This window comes from Drosophila montana, unplaced genomic scaffold, assembly GCF_035044405.1.
Source record: "Drosophila montana isolate Dmon_TW-CO22-7 unplaced genomic scaffold, ASM3504440v1 contig_1761_1, whole genome shotgun sequence".
Lineage (NCBI taxonomy): Eukaryota > Metazoa > Arthropoda > Insecta > Diptera > Drosophilidae > Drosophila > Drosophila montana.
The window spans coordinates 920,308-946,660 of NW_026996690.1; the positions used below are offsets into that span (position 1 = coordinate 920,308).

The 26,353-nt window shown below is 38.1% G+C and overlaps 1 protein-coding gene across 5 annotated transcripts in view; it reads left to right on the forward strand.

Moving 5' to 3' along the window:
• Positions 1-3,686: 3,686 nt before the first annotated feature.
• smash (smallish) overlaps positions 3,687-26,353 on the forward strand; it is a 32,531-nt gene continuing 9,864 nt past the window's right edge. For 4 of the 5 annotated variants that reach the window (XM_064700501.1, XM_064700502.1, XM_064700503.1 and 1 more), the window contains exons 1-6: positions 3,687-3,724; positions 15,032-15,546; positions 18,109-18,315; positions 20,611-20,753; positions 20,835-20,991; positions 22,666-23,949. In XM_064700501.1, coding sequence (XP_064556571.1) covers positions 15,427-15,546; positions 18,109-18,315; positions 20,611-20,753; positions 20,835-20,991; positions 22,666-23,949 — 1,911 coding nt within the window. In that variant the 5' untranslated portion in view covers positions 3,687-3,724; positions 15,032-15,426. Of the gene's footprint in view, positions 3,725-15,031; positions 15,547-18,108; positions 18,316-20,610; positions 20,754-20,834; positions 20,992-22,665; positions 23,950-26,353 lie in introns of those variants that run through there. The other variant, XM_064700504.1, reaches the window with a different exon arrangement.

Below are 26,353 nucleotides of genomic sequence, written 5' to 3' on the forward strand. Positions count from 1 at the left end.
AACTTTGCATGTCATGTTGTCATTATGGTACCCTAACCAGGAGCCTACTCGCCTTTATCCATGTGGCTGGCTGCAGCTCCAGCCTGGGCCCTGACATTGTTTGTCTACTACTTTGGCCGCCGGCCGTACCCCTCTGCAGCCCCCCCCCCCCCCTGCCTCCTTGTGCCTAGGCATTATACGTAAGCACTTATCATCGTATTAGGCTTCACGCCTTTTGTCTCAGCCCGCTGTTTGCTCAGCTCATCTGTCAGCTATGGCTAAATACACGTTCCATTCGCTTTGTTGGCCATATTATGCTTGTCAAATGAGTTCCTCGAGTTTCCTCGAGCTGAAGCTCTTAGCAATGTTTGCCATGTGCACAACGATTGCATTGGGAATATAAATTTGTAAATGCGTTTGCAATGCCATTCATTACGCTAAATTCTTGTAATTTTAACTAATTACAACAGCTCGAACATTTGTCTAAATAGTTAAAAACGCACTTGACCTAAACTTTGATTAATCAATTATATTAACTTTAAGCTAAATTGCCTCCAATATGACAACTTACTTTTCATTGCTACTATCCATTCATTTCCTATTATATTTGAAAATCTTTTCTATCTTTGTTTCTTAACATTATTTTAGGTCTTTCATTAGTTATATTTTCCGGTCTATGTCTTTCTCTGTGGGTTTTTCTCTCTCTTACTTTCGCTATTTATCCTGATTTATATTTCTATCAATTTTTCGTTCTATTTGTTAAATATTTATTTTTCTTTCCCCTTTTTTCTTTTTCTTTCTGTCATTCTCTCTTATATTTTATAAATCGGTCTCACTGTCTCTCTCTTTTTATCTCTTTCTCCATTTCTTTGTTAAAATTTTCATTTATATATTTCTAACAATCTATTTTTAGATCAAAATCTATATTTTTCTTTCTTTCTATTCTTTTACCTTTCTGTACCTTGCCCCCCGTTTTTTTCTCCCTTCCATAGCTGTCAAACCGTTAACACCAAGTAGCTGTTAAACTGCAGCAGCGCTTGTCAAACCGCTGCCAGCAAAATAAAGATGGGCCAACATTAATAATTTCTCCACACAAACTAAAGCACATCTATGAATCTTTCAATCGGTTTGACCACAGTCGTAAAGTTGCGATGAGATAAACAAACTCTGCTTCTAGGCTCCGTGCATATTTCTGTGTATCTTATGATGAATCAAGCTACCATATTGAGGCATAAAGCAACGTTCTCTAAGCCAAAATTGAATACTGGTCGCGGGCTGGGGCGCTGTCCGACGAGGCAGACAGTGGGTCGTATGAGTGATGCCTTTTTTTGTTTGTCTTGACTTCTTGCAAAAGAGTTAAATGCGAAAAAGAGAGGAGAGAATTCTCGAGGTCAGCCACTTTAGTTGCGCACGCCCGCTCGGCCCCCATGCCGTGCATCTACCTGTTGTTGTTGTTCTTGTTGTTGTAGATAGCGCTATTCTCAGGCACTCTTGACCAACATAAACTCGCATAGTTATACGTCCAAACACACACAGCCAGAGTGCGAGCATTAGAACTTCATGGATACGTTTGTAACTCATGGGAAAACTAATAATGAGAAAATCTTTTTTGAATATGATCTTTGTTAATAATATGTTCTATCATTAACTTCAATACATATTCTAGTTCTAATAATATATTTATGAACATCAAATTACTTCGCTTAAAAGTATTATCTTGACATGTTAGACAAACTACTTCTTAATAAAATCTTTTTTATTGTCCAAGCTGTTTTTTTAAATATTATATAAGATCACTAAAACCTTTATATGAACAATATTTGAAAGTAATAAACACTATATGTTATTAATTGTTTGAGCTTTGATTCTTAATATTTGTCATGTAAGCTCCATTAAATTGAAGATACATCAACTTTTTTTTAAAAAAATATATCAGTTTGTATACAGAGAAACGATTCAAACAAATATACAACTGGTTTGCGATGGATTTAAAAAATCTTTTTTTTTAATCAGGTTTTATAAAATTTTCAAGAGTGTCAAACGTTTTAAAGTAATGTTTAAGCCCAGTTAGAACCCAGTCTGAGGTTTATAATTTATACGCTGAAATGGCATCTCCAAGTAAGCATATGGTATATACTCTTCGCCTCTCTAAAAGCTGTTTCTTTTTTTTCATTCTTGTTCTGCGCTGCCTCCGCTGTCCGGTTTCGCAAACGTTGCATTTGCTGCTGCTGCTGCTGATGCTGCTGATGCTGATGTTGTTGTTGCTGTCATGTGTGGTTTTTACTTAATTTACTTTACTGTTATGTTTTGGCTTTCCGCTTGTTAGGCAAGCAGCAGCAGCAGTGCCAGCAGCAGCGGCAGCAAAAACACCAGCAACAGCAGCCGCCACAGCAGCAGCAGCAGCAATTGATGTATGTATCTGTCAGATACTTTTGCTGATTCTGTGTGCAGCAAGGCTGCGACGTCGTCTACACTTGACATTTTCTGGGTGTGCTGAGGCGTGGGCCAAACATTTTCATAACTGATCCGTCATGCCAAGCGAATATAGGAACAAGTATATAAATATATTAACTTAAATCTCGCAATAAATGCCAAAGGTTAATGCCAAACAAATTTGTACAAAACCACTTTACAAGTTGGTTTTTTTTTTTGTTATTTTTATTTTTGTGGTATTTTTGATTTGTTTTTTCATTATTATTACACATATTTCTGTTTTGGTCAAGCGTTGTTTTGGCTGTCGACCTCTTGGTTTTTACAATTATTATGCAATCGATTTGTATTTCACTTTATTTCGATTTTTCATTACGTATACGACACATGCGTTTATAGGTTCCGCTCTTGTCTCAGTCTCTGTTTGTTTGCTTTTGCAATTATCAACGCCATAAAAATTAATACTTACCAGCTTTAAAATCAATAACGAATTTCGTGTTGATATTTTATAACATTGATTTTTATTGGTGCATCATTTTCTACACCTTCTACTTAAATCGAAAAGAGTTCGACAAAGAGGTTTCTTTGTTGTCAGCATTATCAGCATTAGAAGCATGGCACAGATTGCAATTTATCGGATTTTATTTCTTATATATGGGTTATTGTGCCATAATCAGATGACCTTATACTTATTATAGGCCTACAGACAAGCTCTGACCCAAATATGGGTAAGCCTTATGAAATGGGCAGTCAACTCTTTGGCAGCTGTTGCAATCACTCAACAAGTCAATAAAGGGACTGTGGATACACGACAATTGCGTTGTGATAAGGTGTTTAGGTATCTACAGGCCGATGAACTAAACAACTCTGTCCCAAGAGAGATTCATACTATTTACCCAAGAACTGCTGGGAATTATATGTAAACAGTTTCGTGCAGAGGTGGACTAATATGTATGGAAAGTAATAGTATTATGAAAGTAAGGAGTAGTATAAAATGCCGATTATAAATTAAAGAGAATAAAGTTATTATACATGCATATGTATGTAGGTTAAATACGTGGTGATGCGAATGTTTTCCATTTACTATAAATTTTTTAAATGAAAACTATTTATTTGTAATCTATTTTTACACAACATTTTATTTTCTTCGGCTTACAACAACCTTTTTCTTTTTTTCAATCAATGATTAATCCTAAAATAAACATGTATATTTTAATTATCCATCTCTAATTTTAGACTCTATTTTTCTAAAGACATCTCCTTTTGTTTCTTTACAGAAATTTAAGCACTGACAATAATAAAATTGCACAAATTGGTGAGTAAAATTCCCTAAACTCCTCCTACTATATTCAAATCTAACAACTATCGCAGTTGTCTCAAGCTCTTGCATACATTTTTATGTATATAACAGAGTTACTCAATTATGTCAGCCAAAAAAAAAAATATATATAAAAAAAATAAAAACAACTTGTCGTTGCATAACCATAAACAACAACAACTTAATTAACATTTGCGATGCAGCTTTTTTGTTTCTACTTACGAAAAAATCAACGTATCTCATATAAAAAGTAGTCAACGACTTCCGTTACCAAAGTGCAGCCAACAGTCGCAGCACAAGGTGTCTAAGACTACCCATGAGTGTGTGTGTGTGTGTGTCTAAAGAGCTGGGGACGATTTCCGTTTGATAAAACAGCTAACTTTTTAATTGCAACAATCGCTGCGACAACAACAGCACCAACAACAACAACCACAACAACATCAAAAGGCAGTTACGAAAAACAAAACAGCCTAAATAATTATGGTGCCATGGAAAATGGTAGAGACACTCCGTGCACTGGGCCTTAAAAACTTGACTAACAACGGGGCTAATTCAAAAAAGTTTTCCCATTTGAAATGCGTTGAAGCTAATTTTTGTTATTTAGCTTTCATGCACAACAATTTGAGAGTTATCTTTGAATAGTGCAGCAAATATATTATAAAGTGAAGAAATAAATAAACATGCATGTATTGGAGAAAAGCAGTTAATCATATAATGACACAATTATAAACAATAAAGCAAAAAAACATTTAAAACAAATTTTCACAACTTGTTGAATTTTTTTCCAATATTTTGAAAAATACCCATTTTTTTTAACTGCAAAGTCGCCAAAGATTTGAAAGGAGCTTTTAAAGAATAAATATAACAATTTTCAATCAACAAATTGTAACTTTTTTATATGAGACAATTAATAACTTAATTATCAAACAATTATTTAAAAATTATAAACTTGTATAGTTGGCTACTTTTAGTGATAGAAAAATATTTTGAAAATTATGTAAAAATATAAAAATATATTTGACTAATTTGTATAATAGTAAAATATATAGGGTAATTATATTGAAAAGAGAAACTAATATATTTTAAATTAGCCATCTAGACGCACAGCTAAAATAATTACATAAAATTCGTGAACCTTTAAATTTTATTAAAGACTAGTCGAAAATCCAAAAGAAAAAAAAAGAACTTTAAACGGAACAAAAGCATTCAAAATAAGTATTTTTGTAACAGAGCTCAAATCAAAGCAAAAGAAAAAGTATTATCAATCATGTCATGGATTTATAGATTTGGTTTTTGTTTTTTATGAACCCTTTTAAAAATAGAATGTACGAGCATTTAATTTATATTCTATTATCATAATGTGCACACAATTGCCTAGAAGCATTGCCCACATGGCTCAGTTCTTGGCCTAATTGGAATTGACGATCGAGCGAATGGCCGTCAGCAATTAGCGTAACGCCTGGACGCGCCCATATTCAATGTGGGGACCGGACCGAACCGGACCGGACCCGGGCCCAACATAAAATCATGGCCCCAAACAATGAAAATTTTATGCTGCTGTTGCTCGTTGTTGTTGTTGTTGCTGCTGGTGTTGTTTTGTTGTAGTTGTTGTTGGTTCTATGAACGCCAGCGAAGCGCATTAAAAACTAAAGTTTAGTTAGCGCATCTGTTGCACATGTGCGGCTGCCTCTGAGCATCTCGAATGCGCCACATTGGGCGTGGCATCTAGCAAAAGGGGCAGCTAACGATTCCATGCGGCTGCTCACTTTAATGATTGTTGTTATTTTTGTTTTTTTCGGCCTGCAACATTTGTGGACTATTTGTAGCCCGGAGGCGCATAAATATATTTTGCCGCCGCTTCACGTATCTCAGCCACATACAAACGGCGACATTAACCTCAAAACCTTAACATATAAGCCAAGAAGAAGAAAACGAATAAGTAAGAAATGAAAGAAGAAGAAAAAAACAGCCTACGCATGCGCCGATTTGTTTTGCTTTTCTTGCCGGGCTTTGTTGCAATGCGAAAAACAGACAAAGAGCTGAAAGAACAAGCCAATGCCGACGCTTGAATACTCTTTTGTACACAAGGAAATTTTGACGCTTGTCAGACATGATTTGTGTCAAATTTATCCAAAGCTTTTTCAATTGATGACCTATTGTTGGGCCATCGTCGGTATTGCATTTACTCGAAACAGCTGTCGAAGGTGGTCAATAAAATTTGTAAAGGTGTTCATGGCCGTGAATTATTAGAATTTAAAGAGTCTTTGTAATATTGCCAGCACGTCTGCAACTACTTTGTGATGAAAAAGTATAGATATATTTGCGATTTTATTTTGCATTATTCAAAAATAAACTTTGGAAAATGAATAAAAATGACTTTTAGTGTAATGTAGATTAATTTAAGAATAGTAAGAATGATTTTCAGAATGAAATCTTTTTTTTAAATTTAGTTCGAAATAGGAGAATATATTTAATTAATAATTACGTATTAATACAAAAACTAATTTCAATCAAATTTAAATCCCCATATTTCAAGTTTAAACAAGCTTTTCTTATTTTCTGCTAAAACCATGAATACCGAATATGTTGTATGCTTTCTTCTACGTAGAGTTAATATTTAGTAATATATGTATGTGAGCTATTGTATTTAAAAGGCTTTATTAAAAATATATAATACTTAACTTTTATTTAATTACTAAGTTTGATTTATAAGGTAAATGATTTTTTTTTATTAATTTTTGGATATATGTATTCTTTAATATTTAAAAAAATAAGTATTATAGTTTTTAATTGAAAGAACTTTTTTTATTTGCAAATTTGTCAGTAATGTTTTTTTTTATTTATTATAGACAAATTTAAACTCGAATTAACAAAACTTGGAAAACTGGTGATTTCAAGCCAAGAATCCAACAACTTAAATTTAATTTAATTACTAATGTAATTATTGAGGCATTTATTATTATCCTGGAAACCTCTAAAGACCCCTGAGAATAATTCTCGTAGAGAGTATCAAACTCGAGCAGGCCTAAAATGCCGTCACACTCCTCAAGTGTTCTTAACATATTTTCATTATGCGGGGCGGGGCGGGGCGGGGCGGTGGGCTGTCCGTAACCGTTGGGCGTGTTGCGTTGTGGCTTACCTTTTGTGGGTGTGTACGAATTTAAATTTTTAACATGTAACTCATTTTTAATGCAAATAATATAATTTTTTTTTTTTTTTTTTGGCGTGTGTGTGTGCTCAGCTCGCGTGCAGGCAGCTTGTGGCTGCTACGGCGAGGAATTATAGCAGGCACGCGAAATGGGTCAGGCCCCTGGCGACTTGGCGACTGGGATTTGACTTTGAGACCAGAGTCGGAGTCTGTGTCCGACTCTGAGTCTGTGTTTGAGGCTGAAAAGTGAGCGTGGCAAGCGGCGTTTTGATTAAATAGCCAAGAACTTACTAACTGTTGTTGTTGTTATTATTACTGAAGAAATTTGACAGCTTTGCCATTGGTCTGGCAGAAACTTTTGGGGCGTTGCTGATGGATCTTGAGCTGTGTGCGCTAATGAATTCAGCGGCTGGGTCGCAGTTACTTTTACTCCAAAAAAAACAACAACATTGCAAACAGATGCAAGCAATTTGCAGTTGCAACAGATGGCGCAACATGCAAATACCTCACAGATACACAGAGAGCTAGGAAATTGAAAATAAATTGTACGAGTTGTTTGATTTGCAGCTTAGAATGCAAATGTTGCAGTTTACAGATACGGCTTTTGTACATTTGGAGCTGATTTGGCAAATTTGCAACTGCCTCTCTCTCTCTCTCTCTCTCTCTCTCTCTCTCTCTCTCTCTCTCTCTCTCTCTCTCTATCTCTCCCTCTCTCTCTCTATAGCTGGTAATTGTCCAGCTTGGCAATAGATACAGATACATAGGTGCAGATACAATGCCGCTAGATTGACATGCATGTCGCGCAAAACAGCTACAAATTGCAGCGCGCAAACGAAGAATGTGCCAGTGATAAGTCAATAACTATGATTAAACAACAACAACAACAACAACGACAACAACAACGACAACAGCAGCTACAACAACAACAACAATGCTATGCATTCAAACTGACAATCTAACAGATGCAATCAGCACTGATTTGTATCTTTGCTGTGGCGCTGCATCTGTATCTACCGCCGCCACAGCTAGCGAAAGTGCACAAAGACCTTATCGCTGTTGAATTGAAAATTGAAATGTTAATGAACTGAAAATTTTGCGTGTCGAATTGTCCAAGTTGTTGCTGTTGCCGATTGTAGCTCCATGATAATTGCCAGATACAAAGTTACAGATACCATGATATTGAAAAAAAAAAACAAACAAAAAAAATGCCGAAATAGCAAGATTGCTGAATGTTTGTTGCCTATGCGATTGGAAAGGCACAAGTTACAGCTACAACAACAACAGCAACAAAAACAACAACAAAAACAACAACAACCAACTACAACAATAAATGCCCAAAACTTCACTTTCCTTTTTCTTCTGTATTTCAATTAATGCAACCAAAATATGACTTGGCCAAAAAATTAAAAAAAAAAAAACTTGTGCTTGAAATGCTATCGGTATTTATAAATAAATTTAAATCATTTTATCACGAATTGCGCTGCAAATATTTTTCATATCTAATACAAACAGTTGTTGTTGTTGCTGTTGCGATTGTTTTTTTGCGCAGTGCAAAAAGGCACCAAAAATAGTTTTCATGACTAAAGTTTTATTTTTCGCAATTGAATTTTGTATATATATAGATTCCATTGCGTTTTGCACGTTTGGCGAATGCACTTGAAATATTTTTACGTGTTTTTGTTTTATTTTCTGTGTGGGTGCCGTTTCGCGGGTAAGGTCTTCAAATATGAATGGAAAATTCACTTGCAGCTTGTTTAACTTCTCTTTGTTTTTTTTGCCATAATGATTATGATCATGACAATCGTGAGATTTATAATCAACATTTTAACACCTCCGATCCTAAAAGATTACTTTTGGGCAGCTTTTCTAGCACTTGTTGCTTGGATATGATATTATTTTGGCAGCTGCTATGATTCATTCGATTAAGACTTCGAGACTTATTCGTTTGGTCACGGTTTTGAATTTTTCTATTGTTATATTTCAACAAACTTGAGTTTATCTCAAAATATGATCACGAAATCTTAAATAAACGCTTGCATTAAGTGACACAAGCTGAGCAAATGATAAAAATAGTTGATTTTCGATAAGCAGAAGTATTTAAGTAATTAACTAGCCAATTTATATTAATTCTAATAATTAGCAAGCAAAACAATTAAATGCGTTAAATTTGTTTGTTTTCTTAATGAGCACAAATTAGATTTAATTTGTCAAGACAATTAAGCTCTTTTGGTCTACTTTGGAAGTTATAATTGACAGCATTATAAAGCTAATTAAACTGTGTTCTTTTCATAAACTCTTATTTATAATCAAAACTTAATTAATAAGAGAATTAAATGTTAAGAAAAACAAAGATTTTCATTTAAGCTCAAATCAATTCAAATTGTTTCAAGCAAAAAGAAAAGCACAAGTGGAAACAATTTCAGTTTAACTATCGATAACACTATCTGTTGATGTTTTGATTTAATAGCCTTATTCCAATGACCATATTTCGTACACAATTTTAAAAATGTCACATATATTAAAAAGGTGTAAAATGCGGCCTGTACGATTGCCCATAAGAAAACATATATGTGATTACAAACTGATTTGCTGTTATCGATAGTACAACTGATCAATTATCGATATGCCTAGTGACCTTTCAATCGATAGCTTTGCAAAACTATATTACTTTCCCCTTATACTAATCTCATTCCATTGAAAATTAAAGCCGTGAACACATGGCATGCCTCTTCCAAAAGCTGAAATTTGATTTGGTAAACACTGCGGACTCGATCAACACGTAGCTGTCATATGACTGCAGATATAACCATTACCCCACCGCGTTACACCCTCCTCTCAGCACTCCCCTTCCCGCTGGCCTGATCACCACTGGCACTGGCAACCACTTGATTATGACACAACTTTGACAACTGGCAACACAAGTGAAAACGGGTACAGGCGGGGGAGCCAGATCAACTGCATCTTATGTATCCACTGGTTACATTTCGTGCGGCCAAATAGCTGAAATTCATTCAGGCGCATTGCATGACCATCGCGTCCAACTTTTATTTATTATTTTTTGGATCTGTGCGACATGCGCTACCCACGAATTAAAATGGACATGGACGGCCGACGACACGACTCAACTTGACTCGACTGGCACCTCCTCGCCCCGCCTTGCACCGCCTCGGCTCGCCTCGACTCGACTCGACTGTGAGCCTCTCATCATCTCTGACTGATGGCTGCACATCAGCGGGCGCAACGGCGACACTTTCAATTGCACGCCTTCAGACTTGGTCGCACTTTCTCGTTGCTCTGGGCTTTGATTTGAGCTTTTTTATGGCTTCTTTTGGCGCTACAATTTGAATGTCATTAGTGTCATCGGCCGGCAACTAACGGAGCTTCCAGCTACCCACAGCGGCGTGTCAGACCGCAGCGACTAGCCAAAGCCAAAGACCACGCCTGCGCCTGTCATTCTTTAAACATACCCTGCTAGAGCTTTGGGTAGCTGCGTTTTATTATGCTTTATCTAATGTGTTTAACAATCGAAATTATGATTAATTAGCTTTAGAGCAAAATGATGGCAGCGGAGAGGCTTAAGACGTTTTTAAAGAAAGCATTATTTCTTTTAATCTTCTTCTAACCCATTAAGTAGTTGATGATAAGAAATATATTTTATTATCGCAAAGCCTTATTGATAAGTAGTTAATAAGATATATAAGATATAAGATATCAATTTAATGCTTGTCTATGAATTACAAGGTGGTCTATCTGCTGGTTAAATATTTACCAGCAGGATAAAGCTTAAAAATGATTCAAGTCGGATTGGAAAACAAAAAAATAATCCATCAGCGAAATTAAGCTTAGAAAGATGACACAGTGACTTGCTTTAAAAATTTAATATCTGTTTATACAAAAAACCGATTAATAGCTAAACCCACAGATTTTTTGACAGGTGATAGAAACAAAAATCTTCGAAATTTCTTTTGTGAACACATAAATTGTTTTCATACACCTCATCGTTATTTATTTCCTCAAATGTCTTTAATAATTAATGATTTCTGAATATGCCATAAGCGAATTTTTGTTTCTGAGGGTATTTTAGTTGCTGTATAAAAGTCGAGTAGGGCTAAGATTATATAGCTACTTGATCTTGTTCACACTCTTCATGTACGTGGCCAATCGGTCACTTGGCTGTTTTTTCAACTTCTTTTTTTAATACAATTTTAATTTGAAGTCACGTTAAACATTTATTACAATGTCATTTTCACTTGGTCTCTCGCCGGACACATTTTGTGTGTCACGCCAACTGGAGAGTCACAAAAAAAAAAGAAGAAAATAAATTGTAAACAACTGCACTTTTCATCATCCCCTTCCAGTTTGTGCCACTTTTGTTAGTTGGTTACCGAATCTCGGAAAGTGTCGTCAGTGCCATGTTAATTTACTCGACCATTAACGCCGTTTCGTCGCTTATCTAAGAGAGAAGCCAACAACTGTTATTATATGTATTATGGGTAGCTTTGAAAGTAGCTAGTTTCCTTGGGGGCTAACAAGCCAGAGCCATTGTTCTCGAGTCGCGGCTCTCGGCGCCAGTGAATATCGTCATAATCTGGGCATACTTATAGTAATGCCACTTTGCGCTTTGATTTCACTTGGCAGATAAGCTAATATGCTTCTTGCTCTTTAGATCAAAATCATAGATAAATATTTAATTAGGCATTTTGCTATAGCAGAACGTTGTTTGTTTGTAGATTGTTGTTTCAGTTGGATTGTCGGTGCCGGAGGGTTCTCCACTCCTTAACGCCACAATGGAGTTTTGTTTTCGTTAGAGTTAAGAAAACAAAACAAACAAAAAAAAGAACTAGAATGTTTTTGATCTGATAGTGGGTAGAAAAAATTAGAAAAATATCTGGTAATTTGATAAATTTCTACTAGTTTGATTTATTATAAAGTTAGTTAACTTTGCTTGCAATTTCATGTGAACTTTATGGGCGGCTAATTATATTATTTGCTTAAAATAGCTTTAAATAAAAGTTTGGTCTTTCGCTTGGAATTTATTAATAAAAATAACATAATCTGGGCTAATATTCAATTAAATATGTGGCTAAAGTTTGAAAAAGTTTGTAAAAAACAAACTCCATGGTAACAATTTGTTTAAATTAGCAAAAACATATATATATTTTTGAAAAAAATTTATATTTTTTTTCTCCAATTTTAAAAGTTACATTTAACTTTACACACTATTTACAAATCCTTTACACATATATATATCACACACGTAGTTTTATTTTTGAAAGCTTTCATTTAGTATTATAATTGTACTACAGCTTTTAAAGCCCACTAATACATGCGCATTTGTGTCTGTGTCTGTGTGCAATAACAGATGTATTTGATTATTGAGCTGCTTGCATATTAAAACATCCGTGATGCAACCTCTGAAAGACTGACCATTGTTGTAGATAGACGCGGCGCCTTGGGGATTTCTTTGATGTTGTTTGCAGCTCTTTGGCAGCTGTTAATGCTGCTAATTAGCTAAAGGAAAGCAAAATTGCTGGGCATTTACTAGCAGCTAGTCCAAGAATTTTGCCAGCCTGACGCCAGGCTTTTCTTTTTTTTTTGTTTTTTCTTTGTTTGTATCTATTAACTGTCTGTGGCAGTGGGGAACATCTTGATATAATTTGTTGCTAAATGTCGGCATGCTTCTAAGTATTTAGTATCTTGTTTTTAGTTATTAGTCGCAGCAAAAGAAGCGAGTGCAGACGGATCTGTTTCTTAGCTGAATGTCTCATGTCGCCGCCAGAGATCTTGGAGCTGCGGGTTTTGCTATTTGTTTTGGCGCCTTTAACTTTGACGTTGATCTCAGCCAGTTGATTGCTTGCCATTTCATCTAATTAACATTTTGTGCGCTTTGCAGTTAATAATTATGGTTAAAACATATACCCCGGACCCTTTGCCGCTTTGCCACACTGCAGCTGCAGCCACACACATGGCTGTTTCTTTGGAAAGTTTGCCGCGTGTCTTATATAAATATCTGTGTAAATGTAAATTATTTGCAATTTGCCGAGTCGGTTGGTTGGCCGCCTGGTTAGTTGGTCATTTAATTTTAAGTAATTGTAGCAAGTAGTTAGTAGTTATCTATTGCTGCTCTGACAACTCGACAACACTGGCAGTAAGCCCCCCCCTCCCTCTGTTAATTATTACAATTTGAAAGTTTTGCATTAATTGTTTGTTTGGCTTTTAGTTGCAGTTATCGCAACATCTACAGCTGCATTTTATATGCAAATTAGCATTCGCCAGGAAAATGCTCAACGCAGTCCAGTCCGTATATTTATGCTCATGGGCTGCTCATGTTGATTAGCATCCTCGTGCCATCAGCATCTCGTTCCTCTCATGGCACTGGCTGTCTCATCCTGTCCACTTGTGTCTGGAGTGCTGAAAAGCGTTGGCATATGTGCTGATAACATTGGACATGACCATGTGGCATTGCCTGGCATTAAAGCTGACAGAAATAATGAGAAGTGTGATCTTCATCATTACCATTATTATCATTGCCATGATCATCATCGCCAGCCAAGCCGTGCCATTAAAACTTGTTTTTTTCCAGGAATGCCACGCGAAACTTGACAACTATAATAGATCAGCACAAAGAATGGCTCAGCAGATTAGACAAACGATTTGTTTATCATTGGGAATATCAAAGACCTTTTCATAAATCTAAGAATAGACTGCTACGAGGGCAATAACAGCTAGGGCCTCGTCTGCATTGCTTGCACCAGCATAAAAAAGAGCTGAGATGCTTTTTTATTTGTCAGGAGATTGCAATTTTTAAATTATAATATGCTCCATCTGTAGGATCCTTCAGTTTTAAACAAAAGAAATTTTCAAAAAAAAAAAAATATAAATAAATAAAACAAAATAAAAAATGTTTATACTGAATGAATAAAGATTTAAAATTAAATTATATTAAAAAATTAAATACAAGAATTTTCTTATACAAAAATTTAATAATACAAAAATAGAATTTATATATAAATACTTTTAAACAGATTAAAGCAAGTATATAATACTAAACATAATGAAGAGTTTAGCGAGCTGCCTTCCTATATATTTGTTTAAAAATGATGCACATATTGAAATCAAAATGAAATCAAAAATTCTTTTATATCAGCGAAATGTTTCATTTTTAAAGAATATCAGAATAGCTAATTAATAAAGTATTTGATTAAAAGAGTATATATCATTATCTAGTTAAGTTAGTCAAAGTTATATCATTATCTAGCTAACAATGCTTTCCTATACAATGGCAGTAATCCCCCTACCGATAAACTTTTTACAATGAGCATCATTCAACTCTGTACTTAAATTAAAGACTGCTCTCGCTTTTACCAGCTTAAATGTGATAGATCTTAACTGCGTTTTGTACGCCCTCCACTTTTTCACCAGCAAGGCGACCTTTTTAACCTTTCAAGCCCGCCCATTGACTGTCAACTAACCAGAAGATAACTTTCTAAAGGCCACGCGCGCTTTGCAACTGGCAGTTAAATATAAAGAAATAGCTGGGGGATTAATAAACAAGCTCGATTACAAGCGGCGGTTGCTCAGAACTGAGAAAATACTACTTGATAATTATTAATTAGTAGGAGGGCATAAAAAGCGTAGCAAAACGATCAAAAAATACCGGGTCACATGCTCGAGATGGGGAAGTAGAAGAATAAGAAGACAAAAGACAACCTACTACAAAACAAATGTCGTAGGCCGACAAAAATGATGATGCGATGGATGTGGCTGGGGATGTGGCTGAAGACTGTGGCAGAAATTTATAAGATTGACCCGCATACCAGTGTGGGGGCCAGACAGACAGACAGTTTTGTCAGTTTGTCAGTCAGACAGTTGCACAATTAGATAAAGCATCTGCGATGAATGTTAATTGAACTCTGCAAATTGTACTTTGAAGCATTGTTCGGGCTACCGTCTGAGCTTGAGAGGTTCTTCTTATGCATCCTTGACGGATGCTGGTTGCATTCCACGTGGAGCACTTAATGGCTCTCACATCACCTGCTGCCCACATTGCCGGCCAGGTGTATTTAATACCTTTTATAAATTATGCATTCCGACTTTGATACGATATTAATATGCGGCTGATTGAAATTTTGTATCTTGTATCTTGTTTGTTGCAGCTAATGAAACTTGACACCTTCGGCAAACAACGAGCCGAACTTGTTGGCCCTGCATGATGCGTGGGTGGCAGCAAATTAGAGAGCTGAATTATTTTTATTGATATCGACTATTGATGATGATGATGTTGATGTTGTTGCTGTTGACGGCGAAAATAATGACGATGATGATGTTGACCGATTGACCAGCACAAAAAGCCACAGAGAGAGAGAGAGAGCTGCCATGTGAGACGAGAGACATTGTTTTCAACTCAGCAGCGCCCCCCTTTAAATAATATACACACACATACACAAATCGAGTGTGAAAGAGAGCAAGAGATCGAGAGAAAGAGAGAGAGAGAGAGAACAGACAGTAAGCAAATATCCAGAGACAAACGGAGCGTAGCACAAACAGCGCCATGGAGTCCGAGTCCATGGAGCAGGATGTTATGCTGGACAGCAACGAAGATCTGATGTCTACATCAAACACATCCACAAATGGCGGTGCCAGCGACACAAATGGATGCGCCAAGAAAACGGTGAGTAGCGACCCATAAATACACGGATCATTACCAAGGATAGAACCCATACACAGAACCCATGCGAAAAGACACAAACTAAACTTTTGATGATTGGACAGCATTTAGCGACATTTATGACACATTTCGAATGCACTTGCATTAAATGCATTTAGTTAATAATGCTCCGCGACAATCTTTATTCATCTAAACCAGATATTATCGAGCTGAGCTCTCTGTGAGCGCCCATTAAAGTTAATGCTACATAAAGTAATCAATGAAATCGATGCGCTAAGAAAATTCTAGTATATGATACCCTTTGAGTCTAGAATCTTGTTTAATGATTTAAATAACGGCATTTTAGTATCGTAAAACTATAGATTGAAGCTTCATTTGTTAAATTCGATAGTTGACATTTGCTATACTATCAATTGTTTTGTAAATCAGACAAAAATTAAAGACAAATTTAAAATTTTAATAGTGCATTCTTTAAAAATCGAATCGAATATGCTAAATTTGAAATATTTTTTATATATTGCACTGAAGCATTTAAACTTAACTTTGAGAAACTTATGCAATAGACAGTACGAAGAATTTTCGCAAACAACAAATAAATTGGCAATAATCTTAAAAGTGCCAAAATCGATGGTAACAAGCTGAGAGTGATTCAACGATTGTATCTATTATACAATCGATAAACTGTTATCGATACTCTTGAATTGATATCTTGTTATCGACAGTGTACACGATACAACCTTTGCATTGTTTATCTACTCCAATAATTAAACAGTGTAAATGACTCAATCGATTTTTTAGCCGATAATATGATTGATTTATTGATCGACAATTGCTTCAATTAAAAAAATGTCGATGGTATAAATAATGCAAAGGAAAGTAGTACAGCACGACTTAGATATGCCCAGACTGGCTTATCAATAATGATTATTATTTAACACATTTGTAAAAAATCACTTTTTTTTTGCTGCAGCGAATGCTAAATGTTTACCTATTTTCCTTGTCAAACACTTAATCACTCAGTCAGTCATTTAGAGTTTCAGTCTTTCACTTATCGTTAGCCGTGTATTGTTGAATGCATTTTTGCTTTCTTGGCTTTTTGACTGGGTGCGCGCTTTTGCTTTTGCTTTCAACCGAAACCGTCAACTGTCGACAACACCTAAGAGGTTTCCGCGCTCTGCTTAGGCATATTTCAAGTGCTTTGACCCACCCACCAGACCAGTCCAGAGCAGACCAGCACAGCACAGACCACCAGTCCACATGTGGCAAATGCACAAAAAAAAAGTGTATAAAGAGTGGGTACCAATGCGATTGCCTCATGGGCACTTCCGTCAACAAAAGCGGGGCAATAACTATGACCGAACCATAAGACGATGGCCACACTTGACTGCCACAGAAAGCGAGAGATTGCAGCAAGAGGCAAAGAAAGAGGTGGCCAATGGCACAGAGCACAATGCGGTCCCAGAGTGGGTTACCAAGCACCGTTCTATGGAAAAACGTTTAAACTACACATGTATTCGTATTTGTTATGGTTCTTCTTGTATTCGCTTTTCCAGCTAATTTTATAGTTTATTACACTGAAGGCTTGGATCGTTAGCTACCTCATAAAGGATTTACTAGCAAGCTAACTAATGATTTAAGCATACCTAATAGTTGATACATAAATTACCATAGAAGTGATTTTTATGACGTCGAAGAGCTTCTTTTATAACTTGAAATAGTTTCAACTTTGTGGTAATACAATGCATTTCTCTATTATTTATATATATATATATATTTATTTATATTTATCGGCTTGCAATTATTGCATTATTGATTCAATCGAATCTAGAGATATTAAAAACGAAAACTTTTTCAATATAATTTGCTTATCCCAACATTTTTTTTTTGCACCAATTTGTTATCTGAAGGAATTTCTAGAAACTCGTAGAACTTTTAGATGCTCTTAAAATATTTCTGAATATAAATATTAATTTTAAAAATCAAGATTTTTTAAATCTCCATACAACAAAATTGTGATACAAAAACGGTCTTTTGTATACTTTGCCTTTTGTAAATATTGCAAAATATCCAGAGAAACTGAAAACTGGAAGGTCGCTTTGTTAAATTATTGCATTGTAATCTACCCAAATAAAAGTTGCATTATTAAATCTTAAATATCAAGGCTTGCATTTTGCATTTGCTCAACCCATATAAGTCCTGTGCAATAATTTATGGAAAGAGGCTCTCATTGCTGGCCACCAAGTTGAATATTGAATGCAATTAAAGGCAGCTCAAGGCGGCTGCGTTGTCAGCTTAATTTCAGAAATAAGTAAATACTTAATAGGATTTAAAAAAGTCAGTCCCATAGCAGCCCACACAACAACACCAAACGCCAATCGAATCAAAAAAACCAAACGACAGTAAAAATAAAAAAAATAATAAAAAAATAAACAACTTCAGACTCTGACTCTTGACTAGTGACATTTGCATTTGACTCGGGACCAGTTAAGCTTGTAGCGCAATTGAAACAATTTATGCTAATTACGCCACTTATTGAATTATTATTATTATTACAATTAATTACAGTCCATAACATCGCCCGATCCGACATCGTATGTGGCAAAGGCGCGCGTTACACGTCCCACGCCCCCGCCACCATCCAAGAATCCCATGCAATTTGTGCAGATCAAACCATGCAATTTGTATCAGACGGCCCAGCAGCAGCTCAAAAAGGCCGAGGAGGTCAAAAAGCTCAAGGAGGTGAAGAAAGAGGAGCCCGAGGAATGGCAAAATGTAAGTACTACAAATTTACAAAGCTTATAAAGTAAATGGAATTTGTTTTATATTTATTATAAGAATAGCTCGATTTTCATCTTTCATCTTTTTATACATTTTAATCAAATATAAAAAGTCTTTTTAAAGTACTTTTTAATTGTATAAGATTTTGAAAACATTAAATATAGAAAATAATGCCGATTTCTTTTTTTGCAAACACAGTTATTTTTTTTTAATTTGAATTTTATTTTATATAGAATTTAATTCGAAATCTTTGAACTTGCATATTTACGGTAAATGAAGCAAAGGTCTTCATAATAATCAGGAATATTGATTGGCATTCAAAGATATCGACTTTAAAACTTGAAAAGCGGGTTAGGAGCACGTACCTCGATGTTGCTTTATAACGATTCTAAAATGCACTTGGATGCCTTAGGATTCCAATCGTTTGTCTAGACACTTACGAGTACTCCAACTTTATTAAGCCGAGCTATGAAGTATATAATTTTTTAGTTCAAAAACCAAAGAGATAATTTTCTTATCAATACCGAATCTTACTATACATATATTGCTCTAAATATATATATATAAAGATTCAAACGTTGTACCCACAAATTTTGGATACATAACCTCTAGTAAATTTAACATACGAGTTCATCAAAAAAGTTATTCTCTGTTAGGCTTTATTAGAGATAACGCGTGTTGAGTATACATGAATCTTACACGATCTGGCATAAGTTATCTATCTAACGCAAGAGAAATTCAATATGCTTGAAGTTTTTGAACAAAATCGTGACAAATTTCTAAATCGCTAGTTGACTATTTTTTTTACGTTGTTATGTTTCTTGTCGCATGTGTCTAAAGATAAACGACGCACAGCGCTTGGGCAGGGCACATGGCTCGTTATGGCCATATATATGTGGTACTACTAACTAGCAATGGCTCTAGCTGTGGCTCTGGCTCTGGCTCTGGTAATATGTCTTTGTGACTGGAGCGGGCCTGCTCCAGTTTCCAATGCACGTCGCTGGAGCGGACAAATGATATTGCATAATCAGCTGTTACTTGTTTTCTATCTTGTTTACTTTCTGGTGCGCTTATAGGTATTTTTTACAATTTTTTTTTACACAATTTGCGTTACATGCAAATTTGTGTGCCATAACCTCAAACGAAATAACGCGCCCTTTGACGTAACTGTACCTCATTACCTAATCAGTCGCTGTGTGCAGCATTGCATTTGAAACGATTGAAACGATTGCAAACACGAAATTTCTTTGTCATTTACAATTTGGCCAACGTCTCTATCGATTTGTCACTTGCGCCAACTAATTTTCTTGTTCCCAGACATAACTTTTGTTTTATATATGCGAAAATCTATTAAAATTCGCATAGCGTACGGCTCGAACTGGGTCTGGGCCTGGGACTGACGCCAAATGATGGGAAAGGAAGTTGAAAAATGCCGTTTTAATGGCCATTTGGTGAGCGACAAAACGCACAGATTGTTTTCAACGTGATTTCTGCAGGAAACTTTGCAATCTCTCAAAAGTTGTTATAAAGCAAAAGAGAAAAAAATATATTGTTTGTGACCCGCAACTTTAACGAGCAAACTTATGCATTCTGTAAAGTCTTTGACTGCTGAAATTTTAGCGAAAGCTGAGATATTTAACAGTTCTAAATATCTACTTTAAAGTAGAGCTTTAAATTGATTAGCTTTTAAAGTAGATGGCTAGATAGTCGCTGACTATTGTCTGCATAATAAATTAAAATATTCAACGGAAATATAGTATATAGGAAGTGCTGACATTATTAAAGAAGATAAAACCTAATCAATAAAATGCCAGAGCATGGCAAAACTAGCAAAAACTCAGTTTTATTAATCAGTTTATTGTTGAGAGTTTTGCTATGCCAAGATAAAATGCCATTCTTTAAATTTCTTCTTTTTTTCTTCTCTTAATAAAATTACTGTTTAGAATATGCAATGAGTGCATCCAAAGTTCATAACATTTTTTTTTTTATTATTTTTTTGCGTCAGATTACTGAAAGTTCAATTTCGTTGTCTCAGACAATTATAAGAAAAGTAAAATTACAAAAAAAAATCATTTTCACGCCGCAACACTTTTCACCTTTGTCACGTCTGTCTGGGCCGGGCCAAGTAAGCCAAGCAAAACTTTTTAATTGCCAGAGCGTAGAGAGTTTCGAGTGCGTGTATATCTTACCTTATAAGCACCATACATAGTATATAGTATAGTATAGTACAATGTGCCTTTATTATTGTACGCTAACTTTCGCTACTTTTTTTACAAATCAAATAAAAAGAACCTTGACAATTGGAAATCATCACGGCGAAAACGTGTCGAACATATCATCGATCGTGTGGTGGAAACGAAAAAGCTCGAATTGGAGGAGCATGATCGCTCGCGACGAAAATCGAAAACATTTACCGAAATGATGGAGGAGCGGTAAGTAGTAAAGCAGCAACAAACCGCGCCCGGAACAACCCATAACAATATCATTTCAATTTACAAAATGATTCCCTCCAGGGCCGAACGCGGAGGCTCACGCGGACGCGTCAAGTTGGCATCCCTGGCCGTTTACAAAGAGGATGAGGCGAATGATTTGAGCGACCTGGGCATCGGCACCAGCAGCGCCAGCGGCAAAAGCAGCTTATCGGAGGATTATGATAACAACAGCGTTATGGTGAGTACTACTTACAATTCCATGGCAGTTGAGCCCCAAAATATTTCATCACAGCCAGCTCATATATATTAAAATATTTTTCGATTTTTTAATATGCCAGTAGAGTACATTATTTGGAATAAGCAGATAGTTTAGTCGTGGGTCTAAAACCATTTGAGAACTCTTTCATATTTAGATAAAAAGTTTTGCATTTTAGGTAGATTTTTTATATCTATTGTAACGTATTAATCAATTTGATCAATTTTATCAAAAAGTTATGGTGATGGTAACTTTTTTGGGACCTCTTTTTATTAGTATTATTTAAAGATGATTTTAATCTATTTTTTTAACTAATTACACATCCAATATTTGAAATGCAGTTATAATTTTATTTATTTAAACTTTTCGCTAAAACTAAAATTTAAAAAATAAAGTTGCAGGTCAGGGTTTTATTCTAAAGGTATATGTTTTTATCAAGAATTAAAAAAAATTTACGTTAGATCGTAAATCAATATTTTGCTACATAAAAAAACATTTACAAAAATGACCTCAATATGATGTTTTCATTATCTATGTATTAAATGTATTTATAATTTTCTTTTGGCGGCTTTGTTTCATATTTAGCTTTGTTGTTGTCAAAACGTTTATAAACAATTGCAACAAATGAGCAATTAAACCGAGTTTATAAACAATTTGCCGCTGGGACTTTCAATTGAGGCTCAGTTTGAGCCGCCGATGTTGGAAAGTGTTGCCAGCGACGCGAGCTAATAAACACAAATTGTTTATTAATCAAATGCGTTCACAATCACAATCGCACAATAAAAAATAATAGACAACAAACAACACAAGAAAAATAAATAAAAGAAATAAACAAAACAACATTTCACATTGCCATCAGATTGAGCAATTAGACGCGCTTGTCGCCATCGCATATTAAAAATTACAATCATATAATTTATATGGGATTTCAGTATTTATGTCGGTTCATAGCATCTGGGTGATGGGTTTGTTAAGGTTAAGCAGGCTATATCACAAACAACGGGGGCAGGAGTTCAGAAATAACAAGAAGAAAGTGTCTGGCTTGATCGAGTCTAAAAATAAAATAGACAATGGCAAAAAGAAAATAATAAAGAATGTGCTATAAATAAGTTAAGGAATAATAATTGAATGATTGAAGAATGAAACAAATTTTTGTAAAGATTATGGAAAGTAATAAATACAAAATATATAGAATACAAATATAAAGTGAATAAAAAGTAATAAAATATGAAAGTAATAAAAAAGGAAAGTGAAAATGAAATCTTAATTAATTTATTGGTAAAGAAAATACAAAAAGAGAAAATGTAAGGCATACACATTTAGTACTAAATAGTACTTCTATTTGTACTATGCAGACGGTATTGATGAGGCGATCAAATATATATCTCCTGGAGTACAATACTTCTATACCGTATGTCTACAAGGTGATCATCGGCATGCCGAATATAGCAGTTCTTTCTTCCTATAAATCATTTAGTATAGGAAAATGTAAAAAAAACAATCATATATATCGAAGAGGTGAACTAGAAGTGACTAAAAAGTTACTGGAAAGAGGGGATAAGTAGATGAGTTATATATATATAGAAAGTCGATTCAAACATCTCGTATTTGTATTAAGCACATTATTTAATCCACCCTCAACTATATTCTTTACAGAGTGACAATGCCGATTTGGACAAGGCCATTGGCGCCGCTGGTGCTGGCAGCGTTGAACAGCAACAGAATCACATTAACAGAAACAGGATTGGCAATGGCAACGCCTCCAGGCAGGCGGCGAGCACCTCGAATGCCAGCAAATTGCAGGCAGTCGGCGAAACAGCAGCAGCGGCAGCAGCAGCCACACGGGAGTACGTATCATCGCCTGGCTATGATACCTCGTCGAGCACAGCGCCCGCCAGCTCACCGGATCCCTGCGAGTACACCTACGAGGGCGCCATACAGGACTACAAGCAGCGGGTGCAGCGTGCAAGCAGCAATGGCAAAATCTGTAATAACAATGCAGCTGGGAATGGCGAAACAATTGCGTATCCGACGCGACGCGGCAGCAAGATTGAGGATCGTTTGAGCGGCTTCGAGGTCACCTCGCCCAGCGACACACAGGAGGGTGTCGAGAAGCAAAAGGTAGATGTGCCCAAGGTGGACATATCGAAGCGCAAAGAGATCTTCGAGCAGCGCGACACTGGGCCAAAGCCAATGCTATCCAATGGCGCAGCACCCAAACTGGTGCTGCGCGAGCGTCTCACCAATGGCGATGGAGCCGCTGCACCAACACTGGCGCCCGCAGCCAAGCAGGAGGTGAAGCGCCTGTCGGGCGACATGTGCAGCATACGCGATCGCATGCAGAGCCTGGAGCAGCAGCGCAATGCATTCAACTCCAGCAAGAGCGTGGATGTGCCAGTGCCGCCGCTGAAGCAGCGCCTGAACAGCCTGCAGCATGCTGTTACCAAAGAGGAGGAGCTGCAGCAGAAGAAGCCACCGCTCGTGGCGCTCATCGATGCCAGGCAGCTAGAAATTATGCGCGGCGAAGAGCAGCGCATGCGCCAACAGCAGCAACAGCAGCAGCAGCAAAAGGTGACAGCACCGCCAGCGCTGATTGTGGAAGAGCCGCCGTTGGCAGCGCACGATGACAGCGGCATACAGGCGGACAACAATGAGGAGATGCTCAAGGAGCAGCAGCAGCAGCAACAATTAAACGAGGCCATCGCCGCGCTGGCGCTCGAGGAACGTCAGCTGGAGGAGGCCGCCAATGCGGTCAATCAAATCGAAGCCGAATTTGATGAGCTAACCGATCTGCATCCAGCCGCTCTGCCACCTGCCCAGGCACATACAACTAAAACAGCAGCCGCAACACCAACAGCAACATCTGCAACATCAGCAACATCTGCAACAACAGCAACCACTCAGCCGGCGCCGGCAGCGGCACGGGACATGGAATTTAGTGTAAGTTCTACTAACAATTTTATCGAATCCGCTATGTTAAGTCCACGTAGTCTGAGTGATGATTATGATCATGTTAAAGATAATGTTGTTGTTGTAGTAGCTTCAGCTTCCAATGCGGTGTCGGTACAATCCCAAAATCAGAATACCAATCCCAATCCCAATCCGAATCCCGTTTCCAATTCCTATGCTCCCAACTCAAATAATTGTAACTTGCGTAGAAAGCCCTCCAATGAAATGGTTCATGCGCGCAATTTGTTGAAAATGTTCAAGGACACCTTTCAGAATGACGATGAACTGAACGAGGCCGCCGAGCAGGAGCCACTGTTCGCACAGTCGCCGCCTGGTCAGTTTAGCCAGACCTTTGACTTTACCAAGACACCGACCCCAACAACAACACCAGCACCAGCTCCCGCACCCGCACAGATTCCTGTTCAGCAGTCACCCGAATCAAGTGCGCGACACTTGCCAAGTGCTGCATCAACACCAGATCCAAATCCAATTCCCTTAGCCACAGTCCACCAACAACAACAGCAACAACAACAGCCCACACAAATACCACGCCCCCTGGGCAAACCGCCCATGTCACCGAAGGCGGTGCGTATAAAGCCCGCAAGCACGCCGCAACAGTTCAGCATCAATGGACGCGTCGAGATTTTTAATTCACGGCAACTGGAGAAACCGCCAACGCCACCGCCACCGCCCAGACGCGCCTTTAAAGCAGAGCCGGCAGCAGAACCTCTGAACCACGCTGGACATGTGCATGTGCATGTGCCGGAGGTGGTTATGTGTGCGCCACCCGTTACCATTGTCTCAGCCGAGGAGCTGCCTAAGCCCAATACGGTCAAGGCTCTGTCCAGTTGCTTTGGACAAGCCGCTGCGAAGCCGTTATCTATGGGCAGTCCAATTGGCAGTCGTAAATCGGGCGTCGTCAGCAGGTCACCAGCTGCAACGCCCAACTGCACATCTCCAACTCGAACTGCAACTCCAGCCACAAGTGTGAGATTCGATGCGACTCCTTTGCCCAAGGCGCTGCCACGCAGTCGCATACCACAGATAACGCCACCAGCTTCACCCAAGCCCAATCGCAGAGCTGCGCCCACACTTGATGTTGTGGATCATGCGCTCATTGATCGCAGCTCAGGGGATTATGCGCCCATCGTGGGCCAGGCGCAAGCTGTGGTTCACACGCCGCCAGCGCCAGCCCCAGCCAAGGTGGGTGTGAAGCGACCAACAAAACCGCTCAGCCTGAATCCGCTGGCGCCCAATGATTCGCTGCAGGTGCACGTGACATCGCCCTCGGAAATGCCCGCACTGCGTGTCTGCACACCCAACGAGTCCAGCCTCTTCAAGCTGGCCAGCTCGGCGCCCACATCGCCGAGCTCGACGGGCACACCTGCCTTGGAGCTGGCATTGTGCCAGCAGTTTCTGGAGCGTGAGGCCAAAAAGCAGCAGTTCGAGCTGGCGCCCGAGGATCGGCAACGTCTGGAGCAGCATGCCGTTGAGGAGGTGCTCTGTGATAAAATAGATGTGGCCAAGATGCCCAAGCTGCCCAGCACCGGCTGTCAGACAATTAGCGAGCAGCAGCTGGAGAGCTGCGATGGTATCATCAAGGAAGAGGCGTCGGATCTAACAGGCGCACCCAAAGAGGAGGATGTGGCACTGTGCGTTGGCCTACTCGATTGCCTCGCGCCCGCCCAGGAGCCCAGCTGTGAGAGCATCGATGTGCGGCAAAAGCCAGTGCCGGCTACAGGCTACCAGGACATAAGCGATGCGGATGTGAAGCGCTGCGATGGCTGGCAGGGCATCAAGGAGCTGAGAAACAGCAACACAAGCAGCAAACCGAATTCTCCCATTAGCACTGCGCGTGCCGCACACTCCAAGGCGCTAATGGACACCTGCGAGCAGATCATTGCCGAGGAGCGTTTGGCCAGCAGCCAGATGATGAAATCATCGCTGCCCGAGGTGAGTGCGGCAAGTGGTACAAGCTCCACGCCAGGCACGCCATCCGTGAGTCGCAAATCTAAGATACCCATACCCAAACCATGTTGCATATCGGCCTCCAACACGGACTCCATAGGACGCACGGACTACCGGCCCACGGCGGCGCCGGCGACCACCGAGCAGCCGCTCATAGCACGCACTCTGTTGGTGGAGACGGAGATGAATGTCAAGCAGATGACGCCGCCTAGCTCACCCAAGGCAGCAAAGGATGCCCATGAGAAGGAGAAGGAGAAGGGCAAGGACAAGGACAAAAAGAATAAGACTAATATATTTGATTTTCTGCGTCGCAATTTCGGACATCACGAGGAGGCGGCGGCGCCCCAACCACATCCCACTCTCAATGAAACCCTCGAGCCCAAAGTGGTACTCACAAGCACACGCAGCGGCGTCGATGTGGTCAGTG